We start from the raw sequence: 26,142 nt of genomic DNA, 5'->3' as shown, positions 1-26,142 counted from the left end.
TCCAGTTTTGCTTCTGTTATTGATTTCTATATTCTTTCCACTGTGGTTAAATAAATTACCTTATATGAATTTAATGTTTTTAAAGTTGAAACTTTTCTACCTAATCATGGTCTGTCCTGATGAATGTTCCATGTGACCTTGAGAAAAATGTGCATTCTGCTGTTTTTGGGTGGAATGCTCTCTATATGTTGTTCATATATGTTGGCTTATAGGTGTTCAAGTTCTTTTATTGGTGTTCCATCTAGTTCTATCCATCACTAAAAGTAAGGTATTGCAGTCTCCAACTATTGTTATAGAACTGTTACTTCCTTCACCTTTGTATGGTATGTTTTGTTTCATGTATTTTGGTACTCTGTAGTTAGGTATGTGTGTGTATATATATATATATATATGTTTTTGTCTTCTTGATGAATTGACCCTTTTATCAATATATGTATGTCCTCCTTTGTACCTTGTAAAAATCTTTGTGTTAAAGTCTGTTTTGTCTGATATTACTGTAGCCCACACCAGCTTTCTTTTGGTTACTGTTTGCATGAAATATCTTTTTCCATCCTTTCACTTTCAACTTATTTGTATCTTTGGTTCTAAACTAAGTTTCTTGTAGGCAGCATATAGTTGGATACTAAAGGTATATAATTTTGATTGCCTGGTCATTTGTTTCTCTGTGTATTTTTTAGTTTTTCCCTTAGTGACTACACTTGGATTGTAATTAACTTTTTAAATTTATAATACTTGTTTTAACTAATATCAACTTAACAGTATACACTAACTCTGCCCCTTTATAGTTCCATATATTCCTTTTATGTTACAAGTACCTCTTTCTACATTGTCTACCAACATAGATTTATAACTTAACATTTTTATGTACATGCCTGTTAAATCATACAGGAAGGTGTGCTGGTTTGAAGCTGTTATGTACCCCAGAAAAGTCATATTCTTTTAATTCTAATCCAATCTTGAAGGGGCAGGCCAATTAATTTTTAGGAAAGAAACTTTGCTACAGTTGTTTCCATGGAGATGTGACACACCCAACTGTGGTTGGAGCTGTTTGATTAGATTATCTCCATGGAGGTGTGGCCCTGCTCATTTAAGGTCTGTCTTAGTTCACTAGAGTCCTTAAAAGAGCCAACACAGGGAAACATTTGGGAGAAAGCTTAAACACATGTTTACAGATGCTTGGAGACAGACAGAAGCTCAGAGAGGAGGCCACGGGAACCAGGAGCTGAAAGCAATGAAGCCTAGGAGCAAAGGGCCAGCAGACATCGCCAGGTGCTTTCCCATGTGACAGAGAAACCCTAGATGGAATTGGCCTTTCTTGAATGAAGGCATCCTCTTGTTGATATGTTAATTTGGACATTTTCATGGCCTTCAAATTTTAACTTGTAATGAATAAATCCCATTGTAAAAACCAATCCATTTCTGATACATCGCATTCTACCAGCTTTAGCAAACTGAAATGGGAAAAAAGAGGAGTCATAAGCAGAATGCTTTTATAGTTACCATTGTAATTATCTTTACCACAATTCTTTATGTCTTTGAGTTAGTTTGATTTCAAGTTATTGTACTATTTCATTTCAGCGTGAAAGACTCCTGTGTTATTTTGAATCTGTTATGTACTCTGGAGATGCCCATGTTCTTTTACTCCAGTCCTGTGGGGGCAGATTTATTGTTGGGTGGGACCTTTTGATTAGATTGTTTTCTATGGAGATGTGACCCCCACCCATTCAAGGTGGGTCTTAAACCACTTACTGCAGTCCTTTAAGGGAGAGACATTTTTAGAGGGAGCTCAGAATTGAGAGACACTAAAAGAGAAAGAAAATGCCCACAAATACATTGTGAGGAGAAGGACCAGCAGACTTCGCCATGTACCTTCCCATGTGGCACAGCAACACTGGATGCCAGCAGCCTTTCCTCCAAGAATGTATTCTCTTATTGGTGCCTTAATTTGGACATTTTCATGGCCTTGGGATTTTAACTTGTAACTTAATAAATCCCCTTTGTAAAAGCCAGCGCATTTCTGGTATATTGAATTCCAGCAGTTTTAGCAAACTGAAACAACTCCCTTTAACATTACTTGTAGGAAAGGGCTATTAGCAGTGAACATCTTCAGTTTTTGTTTATTTGGGATTGCCTTAATTTCTCCTTTATATTTGAAGAATAGTTTTTCTGGATATAGAATTCTTTTTTTTAATTAATTTTAAAATTTTTTTAAAAAAATAATAAACACAAACATTCTTAACTTATGATCATTCCATTCTACATATATAATCAGTAATTCACAATATCATCACATAGTTGCATATTCATTATCATGATCATTTCTTAGAACATTTGCATTAATCCAGAAAAGGAAATAAAAAGACAACAGAAAAAAACTCATACATACCATACCCGCCACTCCTCCCCTTCACTGGTCATTAGCATTTCAATCTAACTTTATTTTAACATTTGTTCCCCCTATTATTTATTTTTATTCTATGTGTTTTACTCATCTGTTAATAAGGTAGATAAAAGGAGTATCAGACACAAGGTGTTCACACTCACACAGTCACATTGTGAAAGCTATATCATTATACAATCATCTTCAAGAAACATGGCTACTGGAACACAGCTCTCTTCAGGCAGTTTCCTCCAGCCTCTCCATTACATCTTGACTAACAAGGTGATATCTATTTAATGCATAAGAATAACCTCCAAGATAACCTCTTGACTTGTTTGGAATCTCTCAGCCATTGACACTTTATTTTGCCTCATTTCGCTCTTCCCCCTTTTGGTTGAGAAAGTTTTCTCAATCCCTTAATGCTGAGTCTCAGCTCATTCTAGGATTTCTGTACCACGTTGCCAGGAAGGTCCACATCCCTGGGAGTCATGTCCCATGTACACAGGGGAAGGGCGGTGGGTTTGCTTGTTGTGTTGGCTGGAAAGAGAGGCGATACCTGAGAAACAAAAGAGGTCCTCTTGGGGGTTGACCCTTAGGCTTAATTTTAAGTAGGCTTGGCCATGGATATAGAATTCTTCAATGACAGTTTTATTCTTTCAGTAATTTAAACCTATCTCCCACTAACCCCTGCTCGCCATGGTTTCTGATGAGAAATTAGTGTTTAATCTTATTGAAGGTTCCTTGTATGTGATGAGTCACTTCTTTCTTGCATTCAAGATTCTATTGTATAGTCTTTTGACAAGTTGACTATTGTGCGTCTTGTATGGGATATCTTTGAATTAATACTTCTTGGAGTTTGTTAAGCTTCTTGGAAGTTTAGATTCATGTCACTCATCAAATCTGGAAAGTATTCAGCCATTATTCAGATATTCTTTCTGTTCCTTTCTCCATCCTCTATGGACCTCCAGTATATGTTGGTCTTCACAGGTGATTCAATCTTTTTGTATACCTCACACTTGGTAATTTCAATTAATCTATCTGAGTTCTCTGATTTTTTTCTACTACCTACTCAAATGTATTGTTGGACTCCTCTAGTGATTTTTTCATTTCATTTATTGTAGTTCTCTGCTCTAGAATTTCTATTTGGTCATTTATTGTAGCTCTCTGCTCTAGAATTTCTATTTGGTTCCTTCAGTAATTTCTCTCTCTTTATATTCTCAATTTGGCAAGACATAATTCTCCTGGATACCATTATTTCTCTGTATTTGGTTTCTTTTTTGCTTTTAAGCATATTTAAGGCAGTTGACTTTAAATCTTTATCAAGTAAGTCTAATGTCTCAGCTTCCCCATGGGCAGTTTCATTTAATTTTGTTCCCCTCTGTATAGGTCATGCTTTGTTTTATTGCATGTTTTGTAATCTTTTTTTGTTGTTGTTGTGGAAAACTGAGTGTTATTACAACTCTATAGAACAGATTGTATAATTCTAGAAATCAAGATTCTTCTTCCTCCCCAAGATTTGTTTTTGTTGCTTTTTGTGGATTGTTTGCTTGATCAGTAAATTTCCTTAACTACTTTTATGAAGTCTGGATTCACTGATGGTGACATGTCATTTTCCCTCATGTTATTGGATGCACTTAACCTCCGAACTTTCTTTTGAGCTATGTCTCCATTTACATGCCTAGCTGAAAACTGAAGGGGTACGGGAATTTCTTACCAAAATAAAGAGGAGGGAGCATTAGAGTACAGTTAGCAGTCATTATGCTAAATCAGTTCTGTGATGATGCAGATGAAGGATGGTATTCTTTCTACATAAGAAGGATATTTAAAAATAGAGTGACCAACAGATTGAGCAGTTACAATCATTTCACTGAAAATTGTCTCAGATTGAAGATGCAAATAAAGGGTACAAACATCACTTAAGCACCTGATTTCCTAAAATTCTGGCTAAAATGGAAGAGAATAAGATATTATTGATAAGGATTTTAATATCTCCTGACCTTTAATTTTCTGTATGTTTGTTTCTGGAAGAGTTCTGGGGTTCACTGTTGAGTTAATCATGAAACTCAGGTCAGAGCATATTTATCAACATTGGTTTCTACAAGCATCGTGTTCTTATTTTACTTTATTTTTCCCCTCACTCTTAACGCCATTCCCATTCCCTCCTCCAGTGGCATTCACACTAGTCTGTATATGTCCTTAAGCACATACTATTGTAATCTTAGTTTGCCGAGGATGCTATGACAAATACCACACGTTGGATTGGCTTAAACAGCAAGCATTTATTGTTGGCTCACAGTTTTGAAAGCTAGAAGACTAAAATCAAGATGTTGGTAAGACCATGCTTCATGCTAGGCTTGGTAGGTTTCTGATGATTGAAATCCTGCATCACACAGTGATCGATCTCCTCTCAGGTGTTTTTTGTCTTCTGACTGACTTTGTCTAAATTTCCTCTCCTTTTAAGGCTTCCAGTCATAGGCATTAAGACCTTTTGAATAATGTCTTCTAAAACTCCTACATACAAATGGGTTCACACCCACAGGAATGGATTAAGAGGTACATGTCTTTGATGAGATGCATGATTCAAGACACCCTCATGGCCCCCAAAAGACATGTTCTTGCCTCTACAAAATGCATGCATCCATACCAACATCCCACAAGCTTTAAATCATTTCAGTAACAACTCTAAACCCAAAGGCTCAACAAAATCAGTTATGGGTGTGATCTGTCCTAGGTCAGAATTCCTCTTCATCTGTGAACCTGTAAAACCTAGAAAACAAGTTATTTGCTTCCAAAATACAGTGGTGGGCAGGCATAGAATAAACATTACCATTCCAAAAGGGAGAAATTGGAAGAAAACAAGGGTCATAGGTCCCAAGAGAGCCTGAAACACTGCAGGACAAATTACATTAGATTTCAAGTCTGAGAGTCACTTGTGGATTGGTGGTTTTGTCCACTCTGGCAGGTCTATCCTTTCCAGACACTAGAGGACTCACCACTTTGTCCAGAACCCTGGGAGCATACCCTCTGCAAGTACTGGGCTAGTGACTGGACGTTCCCTGAATGGCCAGAGCATTGGCATCCCCCCCCCCCCCCCCCCGCCACTCTCTGAGCACTGGAGTGGCAGCCACACTTCTCCTGAACATTGGGATAAGAGGCCCACCCCCTCCAAGCTCTTGAGAATAAGGCCTACCATATTCAGAGGTTGAGGTGGAAGACCCTCTTTTGGCCTGAAGAGATCTCTTCACCCTAGACTTCTGCTTCCATGGTTTTTTCCTTAAATTCTTTTCCCCTTCATTTTGTCCAATCTAAGTCTCTTTGAGTCCAGGCTGGCAGTGCTTCTGCTCATACAAAATTCTCAAATACCTTGTTGGTTTTGCATGCAGTTACAGGGAGGCTCCAAGCCATCAGATAGAAGGCTCTTCCTCAGATCCTTCATAGATAAATGCTTTTCCAGTGAGTCCTATGCCTAATCTTAGCAAAGGATACTTTACCTACACCATTGTAGAGACCCATTCTCTGGGGAGTCACTTCTAGAAGCTCAGTGAGAGTCCTCATATAGCCACTTCTGGCCCGTGTCTCAGAATGCACTATCTGGCTAGAATTTTCCAAAAATCATATGCTAGTTCCTTTGTATTTAACTGTTTAATTCTCAGTTGATTCCTTCTCTTTCTCATCTTACTAGAAGCAATAAGAGAAACCAGGCTGCACCTCCCACTTTGCTTAGAAATTTCCTCAGCTAAATATCCAAGTTTACTGCTTACAAGTTCTGCCTTCCATCCAACATGAGAACACTTACCAAGTTTTCTGCCACTTTCTAACAAGAATGGCCTTTTGTCCAGTTTCCAATAACAAATTTGTTTCCTTCTAAGATCTCACCTAAAGTACTTTTAATATCCATATTTCTACCAGCATTCTGTTCATAATGATATATGTATTAAGCTAGAAATTGCTTACAACTCTCTTCACTTTTTTTTGAGCCCTTGCCAGAAAAGCTTTTAATACCCATTTCTCTACCAGCAATCTAAGCATTTTCATCTCAAAGTTCTTCCAGCTTCTGTTACCCAATTAACAAGCTATTTCCACATTTTTAAGCATTTGCAATGGCAGCACCCGTCCTTTCAGCACCAAAATCTGTTATAGTTTGTCAGGGATGCTATTACAAATACCACACGGTGGGTTGGCTTAAACAACAAGCATTTATTGTCTTGTGGTTTTGAAGGCTGGAAGTCTAAAATCAAGATGGCAGCAAAGCTATGCTTGATCCTGGGGCCATAGTGTCCTAATGATGCAAGTTCTTCATCACATCGGGTTCTCTCCTCTCTGGCTTCTTCTGTTAAGATGGTCTGAAACTTCCTCTTTATAAAGCCTCTAGTCATAGGGACTTAGGCCCATGCTGCTTCAATTTGACCATGCCTTAACTCCATTTTAATTCATATATTCTCTTTGTATTTTGCCTCTTTTATTTAAGAACCCTTACATATGGATATTGTTATCTTTACTATCCTCATATCTCAGTTTTCGTTCTTCACATTTCATGCCTTTATTCTTTCTGGTGTCCTGGGAGAATTCTTTGCCACTCCTACCAAGCTTACCAAATCATTCTTTGGCTGTATCAATTCTGCTAATGCAATAATCCACTAAATTCTTTACTTCATTGTAATTACCCAGGTCCAATCCCCTATCTTCTCTTTTTTGGGTACTTATTCCTGCATCATATCATGAATACACTTTTCTTGAAGGATGTTTATTGAGAACATTTAAAAGTCCTGATCTCCAAGTTCCATTAAGCTAGCCTCTTTTGTGTAGGTGGAATGGTGTGCTCTTAGTAAACCTCTCATGTGCCAAATTACTTTTTCCTGAATTAATTTTCCCTGGTGTAGATGCATGTTTTGCCTGATAATGACTAGCATGAAGAAAGACTTGCCTGATAATGACTAGCATGAAGAAAGACTAATCTGTTTCCTGCTTCTCAGGGTGGATTAAAATGGAAGTGTATTTCACGAAAGAGAATGCCTTACCAGCTCAGTGTGAAAGGTCTCCCCTTACTGACTGACCCTTCTCTCTGGACTCCAGTTCACTGGGATTTACTATACACACCTCCCCTTTTCAGTAAAGGTCAACAGTTCCTGTGATGACTTGGCTTTTGGAGTACGGAGAGGATGCTGCAGGTGTCCACTCTACAAATACCTGTTGCATCTGTTCCTCACCTTAGGCTGTTCTAAAGTAACTTGAATTGCCCCTGTGATGAATGCTTTTTTCCCCCTATGTCCTGAAGGCACCACAGTAGGCAGTTATCTGCTTGGGTAACTTAGTGAAGAGTAAAGGCACAGGAAGAAAAGATACTGTAGAAAGATTACAATTTAGAGACTGTGTCTACTGTCTGTCATTACCCACCCCCACACCACAGAAAATCTGTCTTGTATTCCCCCTGAAATTTCCCTCATTCGTTTCTTTAGTTCTCCAGGTCTTTAAACTGCTCTCTGTAGTCTCTCTAGGGCTAGGCTACGGAAACAAGGTAGCAGCCCGTGCCAACTCATTGACTTGGCAGGAACCCCTTTAAATGACTTTAAATGCAATGAAGGAAGAAACATTTTTTTTAATCTCTGATAGAAAAAGGCAAAATAATTTTTTAAATGTATTTCCTTCTGGGCTTCTTTTTGTTTAATTTAAGGCAGTCTATAAAGCTGGCAATTGCTGCACAGCCATGTGGCTTATTTTATAACCTTCTTTGGGGGTCTTGACTGGCCAGCACTGAGGCACACTGAGATGGAGTAGAGAATTGAGGGTGAATCTTTGGCCTCAGGTATGCACGTCTTGATGTTAACATCATATTTTTGTTTTTGTCCTGTTTGTAAGACTGCAATGGAAGCATACATTTCACTAATCCTAGATTGATTTTTAAAAATAAGGGGAATCTCACTTCCACCTGCCAGAAGGGTCACTGTTTAGCCCTGGAAAATCCCTCTTACACTTCCTAATCCACTCACATTCTAGGTCATGAGGTCATTGTGTATACAAAGCAGATTCTTCATACTCTGCCCCATCAATTCCTTGTTCACGCCTTGGTGCAGGATAGGTAAGCTGAGTCAGACCCCAAAGTGCTCTCTCTTTTCAGCCAAGGCTTGGGTACCTTACACTTTTGCCAAGAATAGCTAAAAACTTTTCAAATACTGCATTTCATCAAATCTTAAGACAAACCATTATTTTAATTACCTCTAAGAAAGAAAACAGTGACAGACAGGACATGCTAATTTTACAGATGTAATAATATAAAAACATTTGCATCTTGGAAGCTATGAATGTATGTTCATATATACAGTTCATATATGGAATGACTACACTGTTGAAGATGCAGTAGAGAAGTACTTAAATGTACCAGACACTTGAATATACAGACCTTCTGTAGGAAGAAAAGAATGTGGGATACCTTTTACAGTTTTCTAATATTTTACTTCCAATGCATACTGTGTAATTAAGCTATAATGACACATAAGTATGGAAATCTGTATAGATATTATTCCAGCAAATATACTATGAATATACAGTTCTTAGACAAACTATACAATCAGACAGTTAATTCCTGTGATGTGGTACACTCACAGTCATCTAGAGGGGAATGGAGGAAATGCACAGAGCAACAAAGACAAGAGCTATGTATGATTTTAATACATGAAAAATATGGTATTTCATCTCAGTGATAAAGGGATAAACTATCCAAATAATACAGGCTATTAGGCTAGTCATTTGAAAGCAAACAAAATTAATTTTTTCCCTCTCAGCAAACTTTTTCAACTGACAAGTAGCAGTGATCAATGAACAATATAAATTAACTAAAAAGAGAATTTATTTTGTATATTGTCAAAAGGGAGGCACACCTGACATGTCAGGTTCCGAAGATTAATTTATTAGGCCGATAATATGATAGTTCAAGGAGCAAACACATTTCATTGTTGCAAGTTGATTTCTAATGTTCAAACTATTTACATCAAAATTTACAGAAGATAGATATCAGTATCTACAGCCCAAAAGAAATGATTTTCCCGAAGTCCACATCTGAATTGCATAACTCCTACAAAGCATAACTTTGTGTCAGAATGTCTTCAATTATTACTGAGAAAGCACCCTAAATGAACTGGTCTAAAAATAAGTTTAGTCTCTCACACACACAAAAAGAGTCCAGAGGCTTAGTGGCTACAAGGCTGGTTGGTTTAGTGGTTCAGTAACATCATTCAGGTTCAGGTTCTCCAATCTTTAGAAAGATTGCCATGCTTTAAACTATTATAATTATTGAAAGACATAACCAGGCATCACATCCAGACCAGGTAATGTTCACCAGAAGATAAGAGCCCATGCATCTTATATAATTCCTCGGATCTTTGAGGACACCTTTTCCAGAAATTACCTATCAGATATCCCCTCTGCTTATCTGGTTAGAATTGGGTCCTATGATCAGTTGACGATGAGGATGGGATTATCATTAATAGATGTAAACTACAAGGATTTATCCAGAGTCCTGTCAGGAGGACCAGACACCAAACTCTTCCAGCACACAATAAGGAGGGAGTGATGAGGGTAGTCACATGACAGTGTCTGCTGCAAACCCATGGTGATGGATTTTGATTAGTTCAGGAATAGGAAGGAGCAATGCACATTTTTAAAAGCACTACCATAATAAGTAAAACAGAAGCAATTCCTAAGTTACATAGTATTTGTACTCTGCACACTTGTGGTTAGGTATGCATCCAAATAAACATATAATGGATGAAAGATAATAAACATGAGTATTTTAGAACTACAGCTGGTTTCCATACATGGTATTTCAATTCTGGCATTACTAATTTGCAATGCTGGATGCAGAATTTTGTATTTATTTTATGCAAATATATTTGTATTTCTTCTGTTTACTTAGATACAGTTGAAAGCATTATACAAACATTGGCTTCTTTATGGGAAATCCAGTTCATTAACAATGACCAAACACATTTATAAATTATAAAAAATTATAATATTTGACCTTACACCTGCCAAATATTATTTCACTGACAGTGTACATTAGATATTACCATGGGGGTGCTATTTAATTTATAGGATAATGTTACCATATGAACTAACAAATTATTCTAATAAGGATACACTGACTTTTCCAAAATGATTCAACTGAGCAAACAATTCTTACAATGTAGTATACTAACAAAAAAAAACAAACCATAAGTCCTGTATATCTTAGGAAGTGCTAGTAAATGAATTTAATGCTATTATTTTGATTAGCTATTCTGATCTCACATTGTCTATATACAAAATAGGGACATGTTTATTCACAGCAGAGATTGTGTTTTTTTACTATAAAAAGCTTGATTTTTTAAATCTGAAATGTCTCTTTTAAGATTAAGTTTCCAAAGGAATATGCTTTCCATATTCCTTAAATTGATATCTTAAGAATCAAAATGTCAAACATTTTGAATCCAGTGAAATTGTATGCACATTTTAAATATTTATCCAGTTTACTGCTGTTCAGTCTGATACTCAGTTAAGTGAGTGATCTTGCTGAATATTTTGCTGTGATTGTGGTTTCTAAACTCTGAGTTTTCAGATTAAAATCTGACTAATGCAAAAAGGCTTTGCCACATTCACAAGTATGAACTCTCTGATGAACAATGGTGTTGATTCCAATGAATTTTTTAATTCATTATTTTGAATAAAAAGAGTTCTGACCTCACAGAAGGCTTCCCACATCAAGTACATTAATATTTCCTCTTCTGTGAATTCTCTGGTGGCTGTTGAAGGCTGATTTGTGGTAGAATTTTTTCCCACATTCATTACATTCATAGGGTTTCTCTCCTGAATGAGTTCTATAATGTACAGTGAGGTATGACATCCGAGAAAAGGCTTTTCCACATTCATTGCATTCGAAGGGTTTCTCTCCTGAATGAATTCGATGATGTATGGTGAGATATGACATTTGAGAAAAAAACTTTCCACATTCGTAACATTCATAGGCTTTCTCTCCTGTGTGTGTTCTCTGATGTCTACTAAGGGCTGAACTCTGGCAGAAGGTTTTCCCACATTCATTACATTCGTAGGGTTTCTCTCCTGAATGAATTCTATGATGTATAGTCAGGTAAGACATCTGTGAGAAGAATTTTCCACATATGTAACATTCATAGGGTTTCTCTCCTTTATGTATTCTTCGATGTCTACATAGAGCTGAATTCTGGTAGAAGCTTTTTCCACATTCATTACATTCATAGGGTTTCACTTCTGAATGAGTTCTGTGATGTATGTTGAGGTATGACAACTGGGAGAAAACTTTTCCACATTCATTACATTCATAGGGTTTTTCTCCTGTGTGTACTCTCTGATGTCTTATAAGGGCTGAATTCAGGTAGAAGGTTTTCCCGCAGTCGTTACATTCGTAGGGCTTCTCCCCTGAATGAGTTCTGTAATGTACAGTAAGATATGATAATCGAGAGAAAGATTTTCCACATTCATTACATTCATAGGGCTTCTCTCCTGTGTGCGTCCTCTGATGTGTAGTTAGAGTAGATTTGCGGCAGAAGCACTTCCCACATTCGTTACACTTGTGGAGTTTTACACCTGTGTGAATTTTCTGATGGTCATTGAGGGCTGACTTCTGGGAGAAGGATTTTCCACATTCATTACACGGATAGGGTCTTTCTCCTGAATGTGTTCTCTGGTGTTGCGTGAGATGTGTCTTCTGGCAAAAGGATTTCCCACAATAACTACATTCATAGGGCTTCTCTCCTGAGTGAATTCTCAGATGTTGAATGAGGTGCAACTTCTGGTAGAAGGTTTTCCCACATTCGTTACATTCGTAAGGCTTCTCCCCTGTGTGTGTTCTCTGATGTACAGTGAGGGTTCCCTTCTGGCAGAAGGATTTCCCACATACATTACATTTATAAGGTTTCTCTCCTGTGTGAGTCCTCTGATGTATAATAAATTTTGACTTTTTACAGAAGGATTTCCCACATTCATTGCAATCATAGGACTTCATTTCCATATGAGATCTCGGATGTACACTGAGGTTTGACATTTGGAGGAAGGCTATTTCAGATTCATCCCACTTAAAGGGTTTATCTTCCATGTGATTAACAAAAACTGTATCATTTTGGAATGCTTTCTGGCATTCAATATATTCAAAAGGTTTCTCCAAAATATGAATTTTCTGATAAATGTTTTCTTCATTTAGCGAATAAGTTTCCTCATTTTGATTAAATTCATAAGATTTTTCCCCTGGATGAGTTTCCTCAAGCTTAATATGGAGAAGGGATTTCCCACATCCCCTACATTCATCAGGTTTTACTTTTGCATAGCTTCCATCACTAGTAATAAATTCTGAAATAGATTTTAAACTCTTCTCACATGAGTCACATTTAGAGGATATTTTTCTTGAAGGAACAGGGTTTGTTTCCACATCAAAACTTTTACTATGAGTATTACCTTTCTCTTCAATCAGGGTTTTGTTGTTGAAGAATAAAGTTTGTCTGAAATGTCTGTCTTCACCTTCCTGGACTCTCTCTATCAGGTCATCAACTTTCAAGACTTCTAAAAAGAAGCAAAAAGGAATCAAATTTTATATACCAACCTATTAAGACATGGAATGAGACATGTATTTAAGTTTTATCTCACTGTGGGGTAGATTCTGGCTTCATGGACAAATGGAAATAATTCCAAGCACACTTTGTTTCACTTCTCTTGGTTTAGAATAACATGCATGCACACACAGACACACTCACTCTCTCTTTCCAGGGGTGGGGAAAGGGGGGAAGTAAACTGACAAAGAACACAAGCACCCTTGATCTATGCTACTTTATAAAATTTTGTTCAAAACTGGACATAGAGGTAGAAAAAAAAACAAGGAACAGTGATCAGAAGACAAAGATGCTGGATGAATGGCTGACAAGGTAGACAAGAAAGGACTCACAGCAAATGGGATTAAGTGATAGCGTGACAAAGAGTGCTACTGGACAAGGATGGTCATAGAGAGATATCCAGATAGGGATTAGTTTTGGAGGAGGTGGATCAGCACTTTACATCTTATGAGAGTCACATCAAGTTGGGCGAGAGAGAGAGATTACAATCAGTGGCATTAGCCCTTATACTAAGATTTTTGTGGTAGCATTTTCATTAGTCTAGATCCTTCCAAATTCTTTTGCCTTTCTTTCCTGATCTCATACAGTAGTGCCAAATAGATTTGTGCTCAGATTTTCTATTTATTTGAATAGCCCCATAACTGGGGCTCTGATTTCTCTGTAATTCAATTTCACTTGGAGGGAGAATCCCACAAACAGATATCCAAAAGGAAGTATAAAACAGACCATTGACCACGCTGTCCTTCAAAGGTTTCCAACTTCTTAAATATTTTAATGATGTTACAATTTAATACTGGACTCATTCTGACCATAAATTCTAATGGCTTCTGAATGGGATCTATGAAGGGGGAAAAGGACGTTATTGGACATATGAAGAAACTGGGATATAGGCTAAGTTTTATATCAGTGTTAAATTTTTTGAACTTGATCACGTACTTGAGGTGTTTACATAAATATGCTTGGCGTTAGGAAATATACCTGGTGGTAATATGTTCAGGGATTATGATGTGTGCAACCTACTTTCAATGTTCTAAAAATAGAATGATATGGCAAAACGTTAAAATGGTGGATTTTTGGGTATTTGGAGTGGGGGTGGGAAGGCTGGAGGGCATGCTGGCGTTCTCTGGGGTTTGTATTATTTTTGCAACTTTCCTGTATGTTTGATTCCATTTGTTCCTCTTTGAAGAACATAATATGACATCTGACTAGGTGACCTTGGGCAAGTTATTAATAAACCCCTCTAAGACTCAGTTTCATCCACCTGCAAAATGGAGATAATGATAACCTATCTCAAAGGGTTGTTGTGGAATTATGTAATTTCATAAATATAAAAGTGCTTGGTATTTGGCACAAAATACATAATAAGTTTAGCAATTATTTTTCCCATTTTCAATCTCACAGTTTCCTTCAAGCCAGTCTTGTCCCTGACTTACCAGACAGAATTGGCCCTCAATTCTGAATATGAATTGTGCCTCTCCATTCCTCCGAGTTTCACTTAGTATTGAACACTTCTCCCATAATAGTGACTTTTACTTTTATCTTACATATTTTTGGATGAGCTGGACTACTGCACTTGCTATCATCCACACTAAGTGAAGCCATTATCAACCTTGTCTTCCAAAACCTACAACTTCTCTGAGCCCACTGCCATAATATCAACAGATAAAATGGGGGTGGGGAATTCTGATAAATAATACTTTTCATTACTGGAATTCACAACATGATTCTAAACTAGCTTCATACTGGTCTATCAAAGATATTCTGCTTCATGAAAACCAAGCTATTGGTACCCAACAAATGTGCTGGTCGATTTCAACTACAAGTCTGTGCTCTTACTGTTTTACTCAGTTTGCCTGACTTAAAGCCTTGATCTACTCAAAATCTATTTTTCAGGGGAACTGTGTCCCATGCTTTTAGAAAATAAGTCTTCTGAAATTCTTTCACACTGCTATTAGTAGTTCCATTTCCCCTTACAGTCGAAAATAATTACTATCCAGCATCATTTTAGCACATAAACAGATCAGTCATGCTGAGTTTTCAACTACCTCCAATCTCTTTTCTTAACCAAAAGCTATCCTAAAAAATTTTCCTTTGAATCCCTGAGCAAAAGCTAAAGTTGGCCTTAAGCTGAATCATATATAGATAAATATTGTATTACGTGACCTAGTCATGTATATTTAGAAATAATTGCCTATAAGTTATTTCTGAATGGATGGATAAGAAAGTTCTGTCACGTATGACAGAAATGTCTACTAAATGCTACATATGCCAAAAAGGGAGGAAAACGTGTCCTTCTCTTTGTAGGATTACAATCCAGGGGAGTAAAGAAGCACAAGCAAAAAGTATCAAACATATTACATGATCAGACCCAACTTTTTGAAGGCACCACCACTACAGAAAATTGGAAGCTGAGAGAAAGAAGAGACTGGAGACATCACAGGGAGAGGAAGAAAAAAACTTGAAAGAAAGTTGAAAATTTGAGCTTAAATACCTGCACAAGTAAGGCATACTCTAATGAAATGTAAAGCTGTAAGGAAAATAATCGGACAAATAGAAGACATTTAGAGTGTGGACCAAATAGAATTTAGTAAGTTTTGGGAAACGGTAGAAAATTAATTTTGCCAGGCAAGACAGAAATAATTGGGAATAGCACTGGGCTTATCTCATGAGGCTAGTGAGAAGATCAACTGGAAACTTAAGATGAACACATCTTGTAACTCTAAATTAGGATTCATAGCAACGAGAGCATGACGGAATATAGCTCTTGTTTAGATTAAGTCAAAGGAAACAGAATATACAGAAGATGAATTAAGATATTTTACACAGGACAAATACCAGTAACCACGGAGATCAGTAATACCTATGAGAAGTGGGTATTTTCAGGTGATTCCATAGTAATCTTTATCGATTGAAGAGAATACTGTAATTTAATGGGAAAGGTGATTAAGTAGTTATAATTTGGAAGTTTTTTACTGAATTTCAGATAAGAACTGCTGTACTGCTGTAACAGAAAATACCAGATTAGAATACAGATTGGACAGCCATGTTAGCGATAGCAATTGTAGTGTGAGCAGCAAAAAACCCAAACAAATACAAAACCTTCAGGCTTGAGATTTAGAGGAGCCCTTTGAGGAACTCAAGAAACAAGGAAAAACACAAAGTAGAAACAGAACCTTTAGAGACATTCCTGGAGGGAGTGGGGGTAGGGGATAAATGAGTCAAAATTCACTTATGTAATAACTGAGACTAGAAAATGAGCACCAGGTGAAAGTATTGTATCACCAAACTGGGCTGAATTAGGAATAATGATCAGCACTGTAAAATGAAGCATAGGTGCACGCAATGACAAAGGCAAACTGAATTTATCAGGGATCTTGGAGTCTGGAGTAAAAGGTAAAACTGGGGAAAGGAACAGGTTTAGGGAAAGAAACATCTGATGCGTTTACAGAAAAGAGGAAGGGGAAAAAATAAAAGAAACACAGGAGTCACATAAGTTATTTGTTAATGACAGATTTATGAACGCCTGAAAACAAAAGGAATCGATGATAACAGGTTACTGAAAATATTAGAGAGAGTACATGCCAAGACCCAAGGTTTAAGAGGAAGAAGGAAGTGATTGGATTCTGGGTAGTGGTAAGCATAGAAAAGCTTTTTGCGGGGAAGGAGGTCTTTGGAGTGAGATTTAGGTATCTAAGTCATACAAGTATCTATCTTTAGGCACTTCTGAATGTTTGGGATCATTAAAAATGCCTGAGAAACACTTCCAAGTTGCCAATCCCCTCACTGCCTCCACTAACACACCTGGGTAACTCTGAAGTAGGAATTCTCCTTCTACTATCCATGGCTCTTCTCCTTGCTCCAACTTGATGATAACATCCGGTTTGATAATGTGATACCCTGTTAATGAGAAATGAAAGAGAACTTGAGCCCAGCTGCTTGGCTTCAGGATCTCTGTCATGTGGGGGAATGTGCTGCCTTACAAGCTGCACAGAATGAGACTGTCTGTGCTTTATCAAAATTAGAACCTTTCATTGGAGAGGTAAAGCTGAAAAAGCCCTGCCTGGTGCCCAAACCTAGATAAATCACATTTGTCCCATCAAATTCAAAGTCTAAAGTCATTAAATTTGAGAGAAACTCCATGTATTTTAGCAACTGAGAAAACAAGCTATCCTCACCCACTGAAATTAGGTTGCTGTAGTTCTCCAGCATCACATCCCTGTATGTTTTCTTCTGAGCAGGGTCCAGTTGCTGCCACTCTTCTTGGGTGAAGTCCACAGCCACATCCATGAATGACACTGACCCCTGTAATGGCACCATGATTGGAGTTGGGTGACGTGGAAGAGACATATGGGACAAGACCTTTTCCAAGCTCACTGGTAAAGTTAATGATGAACATCGTAAACCTTGTATTATTGATTTTAGGAAGAAAATAAACATACTAGAAATATACTGCCACAGGGTTCATTTAGGGCAAATTAAAAACAACAACAACAAGAAAATACTGAAACCCTACTGTGACCCAGAATAACCCCTGCTCTTGGGGATACTATGATGAGCATCTTCAGCTCAGGCTCCCAAGGAGCGAGAGGAATGGGAAAGGAAGGGATGAACATATAAACCCAGTATGCACTTTGCTCCTCTGGACATCCTCTAAATGAAGAGCATTTGCTTCCAGTACATTACCACTGTTATTGTCTCTTGCTCCCCAAATTCTCCTTCTCAGTCTCCTTTTCCAGTTCCTCATCTCCTCCAAATCATTCCCAAAGTTGCAGTTCCTCAAAGCTCAGTATTGGTCCACTTCTCTTTTCTATCTATACTTATTGAGTTGATGGTGATTCCATCTAGCGTTAGGGCTTTCATTACCATCTCTCCACCAACATTTCCCAAATTTGTATCACTGCTCAGGCCTCTCTCCCAGATCTCAAACTCAACATGCCTGAAACTAAACTACAGTTCCTACCCAAACCTGTTCCACCTATACTCTTCCTCATCTGAGATGATACCATCTTTCTTTCCAATATGACCTGAAGTCCAGGGAACAACCCCACTCTGTTGTTCGACCCCATCCTCAATTATGACTATAGGGCCTCAATCCAACTTAACTAGCAAAACACTGCCCTGTGCCTTGTCCTTTGATGTCCAAAGAAAGCTAGAGACTGCTCACAGGGAGAGTAGCTAACAAAGTCAAGCACCTCCATGATAGTGCTTGCTGGACACATTAAGTTGAAGCAGCAAAGCATAGTTTCCTTATCACATCTAGAATTCTAGCAGCAAAGGGAGTCTGGGAAATGCCATTTTTAGCTCTCTTGTCTCTGAAGAGCACAGGAAAGGTATGCCACAAGGACACTAGAAACAATTTGCATTATTTCCACAATTATCAATGCAGTAAGCAAACTAGACAAGATACATTGGTCAACAAGTCAGACCATGGCCTGCCACATGAAAGATTGGCAATAGTTTGATTAGGTTACCCCTAATTCCTAGCTGGGAACCTGAGTTCCCTTTCTTCCCATTTACACATCCCAGGAGAGGAGGAGCACGTTCTTTAAGAGGGGTAGATAGTTAACAATAGACTTGGAACCAAAAGGTAAACCTATCCAAGTCATATCTACAAATGAGCATTTTAAAAATAAACTGTCCCATTTACAACTACTCAGGCAAATTATTAGATCTGTTTTCTTTAATATAATCACCTCTAAAGTCAAAATCATAATGGTGCTTATTATGGAATATCAATATTAAATGGGCTAATCCATGTAAAGCACTTAATAGTTCTTGAGATGTAATAAATACTTATAAATGGGATTATTTATTATTACTGTTGGCTATCAACTTCGTATTTTATTACTTTCCAAACTAGGACAAAAAAATACAGAAATTTAAAAAATTAAGAGAAATGTGGCCATTAAGTTTTAAGGAATACTCAACAAAGGACTATAAAGCATTATCTGTATGTTAAAAAACAAAAAGGTTCAGATGATTCTGACAGATCATGGAGGCAGGAGTGTGGTGTGGAAGGTGTGGGAAGGGCAAGGTCAGGCCGTACTCAGGTGCCATTTGAGATCATGAGTGATTCCTGAGGCCTACGTGAGACAATTTAATGTGGACAGCATGCCCTGAGATGCCGAGTTAACTCAATAGTGACTTTCATTATTCTCCCACAGCTTTAGGTTCAGGAACGCCTATGTTCCAGGCTTCTCTGGCCTGGGGAGCTGGAGATGATCATGTTGGAGAGGACCCAACTGCTGATGAGAATCATCCAGAGTGACAGAAGTGGTTCCTGCCCAATCCAGACTAATCCATGTGTGTAACTTTTCCAGCCCACAATGCTCAAAGCCAGTCTCAGAGAGGAACGATAAGTCTTCTAGAAGCCCTGCCCATAGACCACCAAGCCATGACTGGAACTACCCTGATAGGGTCCTAGGAGTCTAAAAATTCTTCTACTGCATTGCTCTGCCTTCCTGAATGATAATAATTACCTTGTTTACATCTTAGAAAAGCAAGCCTAGTTTCATTTACTCCAGTGTATCCCTGTTTAGTTTATCAATAGTGAGTGTAAAGTGGGTAAAAACACAACAAATGACTTTCAAGTCACTCTGGAGGAGAAATGTGGAGAAGAAAGTCAATTCAGGAAAGAAAAGGAAACAAATAATGAGTGTATTATAAAGAAAAACACAGAAGATAAAAATAATGAGACTACATATAACTTTTAAATAGGATAGATGTAAAGTTTAGTAAAAGCTCTATTTTAAATCAAGTGCATGCTCTTTACCAAAAGCATACTTTTTCTAAATACTATTGTTGCATTCACCCTTTATTTTACAGAGCTTTATATAAAATTAAGATTATTTTATTTGTGCTTTCCCACTATTCTAAGGAATCTTCCTGAGAAGGAATATTTAATTCTGTTAGGAAACCTAGTGTCTAGGGAGTGCTCTTATTTGTGAATGATAAATGAACAATTACTTAATAAGAATGTTAACTGAAGGGAAGGAAGACTTATTTGAGATCAAAAAAGTGAAATGGTTCACTTAAGATCTTATATATTAAAAGTCATTACCAATGCAAGAGAGTGAGACAACAGAACATAAAATAGTAGTCTAAGAAGGATGTGCACATAACTTGTAGTAGTTAGGTTCAAGCGTCAACCTGGCCAGGTTGATGGTCATCTATGGCTGATTACATGTGTGGGAGGCTAAGGGGAGTGCCTTCTGCAATGAGTGAGGCTTAAAAGGAGAAGTCAGAAAAGTGATACAGCTCAACAGCCCAACTCAGCTCAGCGCAGCACAGACCCAGATGTCTGGAAGATGCTCAAAGGAACAGCCATGGGGAAAGCCATTTGAACCCAGAAGCCAAGAGAGAAGCCCAAGAGACATTGCTTTGTACCTTCCCAAATCAGTGTATTTGTAACTAATAAATCCCTTTTATAAAAGCATTCCATTTCTGGTGTATTACATTCCAGAAGCCTTAGCAAACTAAGTGTAACTTTAACTTTTGTTTTTACATTTGTGCAATTTGTTGGGGGGGATTAAATTGCTTATAACTTTGCCTTAGGAAAAGAAAAAACTACAGTAAGAAAAAATTAGTTTTTTATATTTGGAATGCACCAAAAGTACATGCATTGTTGCTGCTTGCAAAGAGCACTATCGTCTTGAATGTTCCAAGGTGATTTTTCATTTGGTGATGGGCTTAAGGAGCTTGCCCAATTCATGGATGCATAAAGGAAGGAGAAAATTACATAGCTTTTACTCTGACTTAAAATAAGCAAAAAGCTTTTATTCTGCTTTTCAACTTCGAGAAAATGTTTTCCAGAAAACCTGAATGACAAAATTAGACAATCAGAATTGCAGAGATTTTAGGCTAGTTTCACAAAACATGGGAACAATGCAAGACATCACTAAGTAGAGATAATACTCCAAGGCTCTTTTGTAATAACAGAACTGGATTACAGATTTTTCACCCAAAATACTAGAGATGAGACTGAGAATTCTGTGGTAAGCATCTCAGAGCTAGCTTTATGATGCCAAGTAGTGCCTGCTCTTCCTGAGGAGTCCTTTTGAGTGCTTAGCGAGGGACTGTAGTTTCAAGGTTAAGAACTGGAATTCCATTAGTAAATATCAAGAGAAAAAGAGTATCCCTTAGGGGATATTAACATGAAAAAGACCCAAGAGGATTTTAACTGGTAGGCTCTACCATTAGGGTTGCATCTTTAGTTCTGACATCTCATAGGTATTGCTGGAAGTTAAACAACAAGCAGATGGAGCTGAAAGTTCCTCCACATCAGAAAAAAGCAAGACATTCTCACATATGGAAAAACTCAAGAGAGTCATTATGTTAGTAAATGGTCCGTGGTCCGTCCAAGGAAAACAACTTGCACAATATTCTAGTGGGAGGGAAAAATAAAAATTCTACAGAAATGAAAGAGAACCACAAAACTAATTCCTCCCATGTCACCACCACCGATGTTTATATGAAAGAAGCTGCCCTTGAGTCTCCTGATTGAGAAGGGTGCTCCTGAACTAGGAATCCCAGCCATACAAACCTCTCAAGAACAGAATGTGAAGCAAAGCAATAATGGAGCAGCATTTTCAAGAAACTAAGGAAAGGAAGTGAGATGCAAGGATTTTATACCCATTCAAGCTATTTTTTCAGAATTGAGGGTACAGAAAAAAATGGGAAGAACTCAAGCAATACCATCCTTTCAAAACCCCTTCCTGAGAACTGGAGCAGAGGCCAGGAAATAGTAAATACTTTAAGCTTTGCAGGTCATAAGGTCTCTGCTATAACTACTTACCTGCTGAAAGCAGACAATATGTAAACAAACGTGTATGACTATGTGCCAGTAAAATTGTATTTACAAAATAATTTGCTGACTCCTGTACTAAAGGATGAATTTCATCCAACCGTGAGAAAACTGGGGAACCTTAGGCAAAATGAATGATGGGAAGTAATTAATATTTAATTGTAAACTTAAGACAAAAACAAGGGTGGAAGAGTAGTATGTAAATGTTAAATGTTCTGAAATTTGGGGGAAAAACGGAGACAAAAGAGGCAAAGATGATAGATGATAACTGGAAGTGAATGGATTCCATCTGAAATGGACACAACCAGAGAATAAAAGTAAAAACAAGGAATTAAGGTCACTATAAAAGGAGGTGGGCATTACCCTCCTCCCTAGGTGGAACAGGACGTCCAAGGGTATACATCTCCCTGGCAACATGGGACATGACTCCCAAGGATTTGGGACATGACTCCCAGGGATGAACCTGGACCTGCCACCCTGGGATCAACAATGCCTACCAGACAAAAAAGGGGGAGAAGAAATGTAACAAAATAAGGTATCAGTGGCTAAGAGATTTCAAATAGAGTGAAAGGTTATCCTGGAAGTTACACAAGCTTCGGCTAGATATTGCTAAATGCTCTGTGCTGGTTTGAATCTCTTGTGTACCTCAAGAAAGCCAAGTTCTTTAATCCTCATTCAGTGTTGTTGGATGGGAGCTTTTTTGATTGTTTCCATGGAAACAGGACCCACCCAATTGTGGGTGGTAACTTTTATATGGTTTCCATGGCAATGTGTCTCTACCCATTCAAGGTGGGGTTACTTACTGGAGCCCTTTAAGAGGGAACCATTTTGGAAAAAGCTTTAGAGCCACAAGAACCACCAGAAACAACAAAGCCAACAGAGTGGACAGAGCTCTGGGGAAGCCACTGAAGAAGCCTTATGAAATGAGGAGGGAAAGCTAGCAGATGTTGCCACTGCCATTCTAGCTGAGAGAAACCTTGAACATCATTGGCCTTCTTGAACCAAGGGATCTTTCCATGGATGGTTTAGCTTGGACATTTTTATAGCCTTGCTTCAATGTGGACATCTTCATGGTCTTAGAACTTAAACTTGCAACTCAATAAATTCCCCTTTTTAAATGCTGTTCCATTTCTGCCATATTGCATTCTGGCAGTTTACATGCCCCAACAATATTCCTATAAACCCTAAGGAATACCCAGGACTCTGAGACTCTATAAGCTTCAATTACTAATTTTATTTTTCAGGAACTTAAAAGCTCCAGATGGTTCCTAGGTCAGATAAGCCCTGAAACCCAGTTACCAGTCTCTCCAAGAGCATCAACATGTTGTAAACCCCTACCCCATAATGTCGATGCCCCTTTTCAACATAAAGAAGTTAGAATGGTCATTGCCCAAATATTCCTAAAGATTGGGAGAAGGATCAAAGGAAGAAGGGAGGAGTTGTAACAGAGAAGATAGGATTTAACAAATGAATTGCACTACTGAATTGTTATATTAATATTTCTTTTTAGTCTCCAGTGTCTTAGAGCAGCTAGATGGAAATACCTGAAACTGCAGAACTGTTACCCATGCCATACTTTGAAATTTGTTCTGTAACTACTTGTTAAAATGTACTTTGAATTTATTGCTTTTTTGTATATATGTTACATTTTACAGTTAAAAATGTTTAAGAAAGGGGGGATGGTAGGGAAAAGAGGCTGGAGTTGGGTAAAGGATAATTATAAAGGTAACTACTAGATCAAAAATACAAAGCCTTCTAAATATCACACACAAACAAATAACAAAAAAGCCAGTAAGATAAAACCACACAGAAAAAGAAACAAGTTAAATGTAACATTTTACCTTATAATTACTGTGGGTAAATGTAAAGGCAGAGTTATGACTATGCAGCTATAAATGTACTGATAAGTGTAATTTCTAGGATATACTGTTAGGTAAAGGATCCAAGAAAAAGAATACACGGGGGGACAGTAGGAAGGGGATGGCATTTCTCTGAGCTCACTATTTTATACAATTAGGACTTTTGAAATCATTAAGATTCTACATATTCAAAGAATAAGACCAAATTGATAAGAATGGGAGGAAGCCCTGAAATAGAATATCATAAAAAATAAATGAACTGAAGTGTATTTAAACTGAATAACAACCACCCTAAAAGGAAAGAAAAAATAAAGAACATAAGTAACTTCAGTGATTATCCTCAATCTAAAGAGCAAACATAAGAACATTCTAAAAACAAAATCTATTGTGAAATTTACTTGGGTACTTTCTAAAGATCATATATGAAAAAATCCATAATAGGGACTTGTATCCAGAATGTATAAAAAATTACCCACCATTATTTAAAAAGACAGACAATAGGAAAATGGGCAAAATACTTGAACAGGCACTTCACAAAAGATGACATGCAAATGGTTAATAATCATGGGCATCAGGCAAATGCAAAGTCAAACTACCACCTACACACTTGGAAGACTGGCTTGAAGAAAAAAGGCAGACAGTACCAACTGTTGGTGAGAATGTGAAACAACTGTCACACTTAATCCCTACTCTGGCAAAATCCCTAAAACAGCTGACATATGCATACCCACAGGACCAGCAATCCTCCCTTAGCTGGACACCCACAGGAATCCATGCATAGGCACCCAAAGGCTTAGACAAAAATGTTCATAGCAGCCCAATCCCAGAAAGAAAGGAAAGCACTCAAATGTCCATCACCAGCATAACAGATATGTTACATTCATATAATGGAAGGCTAAGTTGCAACGAAAATAAAATATTGTTATACAACATCAAAGACTCACAATGTTGAGTAAAAGAAGCCAGACACAAGGACCACAGGCAAAGGCAATCTTTGGTGTTCAAAGTCAGGAGAAGGGCTTCCTCTGGAAAGCAGTTATTGGAAGGGGCGGGCAAGGAAAGCTGCTAGGATGCTGGGAACGCTCTATTTCTTACTCTGGGTGCTGGTTTAGTGAACGTGTTTACTTTATGAAGATTTTTGCTGTATACACTTATGATTTGTACACTTCAATACATAAATAAAAACATGTTTTAAAGAACACATATGAAAATAAATGGTAAAAATAAACTGGAAGTTTCTTAGTGCTGTTTATACATGGGTGTGTTCAGTCTGAACATACACCCAGCTGCACATCTAGGTGTACCTTCTGATGCATATCATGTGCTCGATAAGAATTAAAAATTTTTAGCAACTGCTAATTCTGGGAGGTGGGAATATAGTTGGCCCTAGTATTAGTCTTTAAATATTTTATATTTTTTAATTTGATGAAATGTAATTGAAAATGAAATGAAAATATTAAAGAATTATATGGTAGAAGTGAAAAGTAAAGTAAAAAGACAAATCAACTGGGAAGATAATGTTTATTAACATGACCAAAACTGGAAAATTTTTAAATATTTAAGAGTACTTACAAATCACTAAGAAAAAACCCCAACAATACCATGATAGAAAGACTGGCAGTGGAGGGGAAGGAGGAATTTTTGCTTAATGGGTGCAATTTGTATGAAGTGCTAGAAAAGTATGGGTAATGGGTGTTGGTGATTGTTGCATAATTCTGTGATTGTAATTAATGCCACCGAATCAAATACTTGAAAGTAGCTAAAATGGGAAATTTTAGTTATATGTATGCTACATAATATAATTTGTGCACAACACAAACAGTGCAATAAGAAGCAAAAAAGGAAAAAAAAAAGATTGGCAAGTAGACATGAACATGTACTTCACATAAAAATAGAAATGGCTTCTAAATATGTGAAAAATACTCTCTTGCTCATGGTCAAGAAAAAAAAAAGTCTACCAACATGCTGTGAGGCCTGGGATGGCGCCCGAAAACCTTAAGACAGAGATCGCTTTTCTGGGCTGCATCTCAGCTAGAGCCCTTGAGTAACTCAGACTCTCTTTCCTCCCCACTACCTCTTCCCCTATGGCATTCTTTTCACTTATCAGCCTCTACTTACAACACCTTTTTATCAGATGACTCACCTCCCAATTAAATGCAAATTCTACACAGGAGAGCAACTAAATAGTCAATGACAACTAAATACTATTTGTATTTAGTATTAGTTGTATTTATTATTTAAATAACACTATTGTATTTAGTATTGAACCTAGACCTAATAATGGAGGGAAAAAGAACATTAGGATATGTGAAAAAACTAGGATATGGACCTTAAGCTTTATATCACTGTTAAAGTTCTTGAACTTGACAACTGTACTTAAGGTGGATACATAACGTGAATATGTTTGTTCTCAGGAAATGTACATGGAGGTATATATTCAAGGAGCATGATATATGCAACACTACTCTCAAATGTTCAGAAAATAGATGG

General features: G+C 37.4%; 1 protein-coding gene and 1 long non-coding RNA gene across 2 annotated transcripts in view; one reads left to right on the top strand and one right to left on the bottom strand.

The window, feature by feature from the left end:
* LOC143666943 (uncharacterized) overlaps positions 1 to 25,034 on the top strand; it is a 68,726-nt gene extending 43,692 nt beyond the window's left edge. The window contains exons 2-3 of the long non-coding RNA XR_013167782.1: positions 15,295 to 15,489; positions 17,229 to 25,034. This is a non-coding gene — a long non-coding RNA (uncharacterized LOC143666943). The remainder of the gene's footprint in view (positions 1 to 15,294; positions 15,490 to 17,228) is intronic.
* On the bottom strand, positions 10,967 to 18,757 carry ZNF12 (zinc finger protein 12). Its single transcript, XM_077140545.1, is given in 4 exon segments — positions 10,967 to 12,943; positions 16,792 to 16,887; positions 17,166 to 17,337; positions 17,339 to 18,757. Coding segments are annotated over 4 exon segments (2,166 nt in total). The 5' UTR covers positions 17,387 to 18,757; the 3' UTR covers positions 10,967 to 11,093.
* Positions 25,035 to 26,142: the final 1,108 nt, after the last annotated feature.

Source organism: Tamandua tetradactyla, chromosome 23 (genome assembly GCF_023851605.1).
Source record: "Tamandua tetradactyla isolate mTamTet1 chromosome 23, mTamTet1.pri, whole genome shotgun sequence".
NCBI lineage: Eukaryota > Metazoa > Chordata > Mammalia > Pilosa > Myrmecophagidae > Tamandua > Tamandua tetradactyla.
Note: the sequence above shows the minus strand (reverse complement) of the source record. Positions and strands in the feature narration are given on the sequence as shown.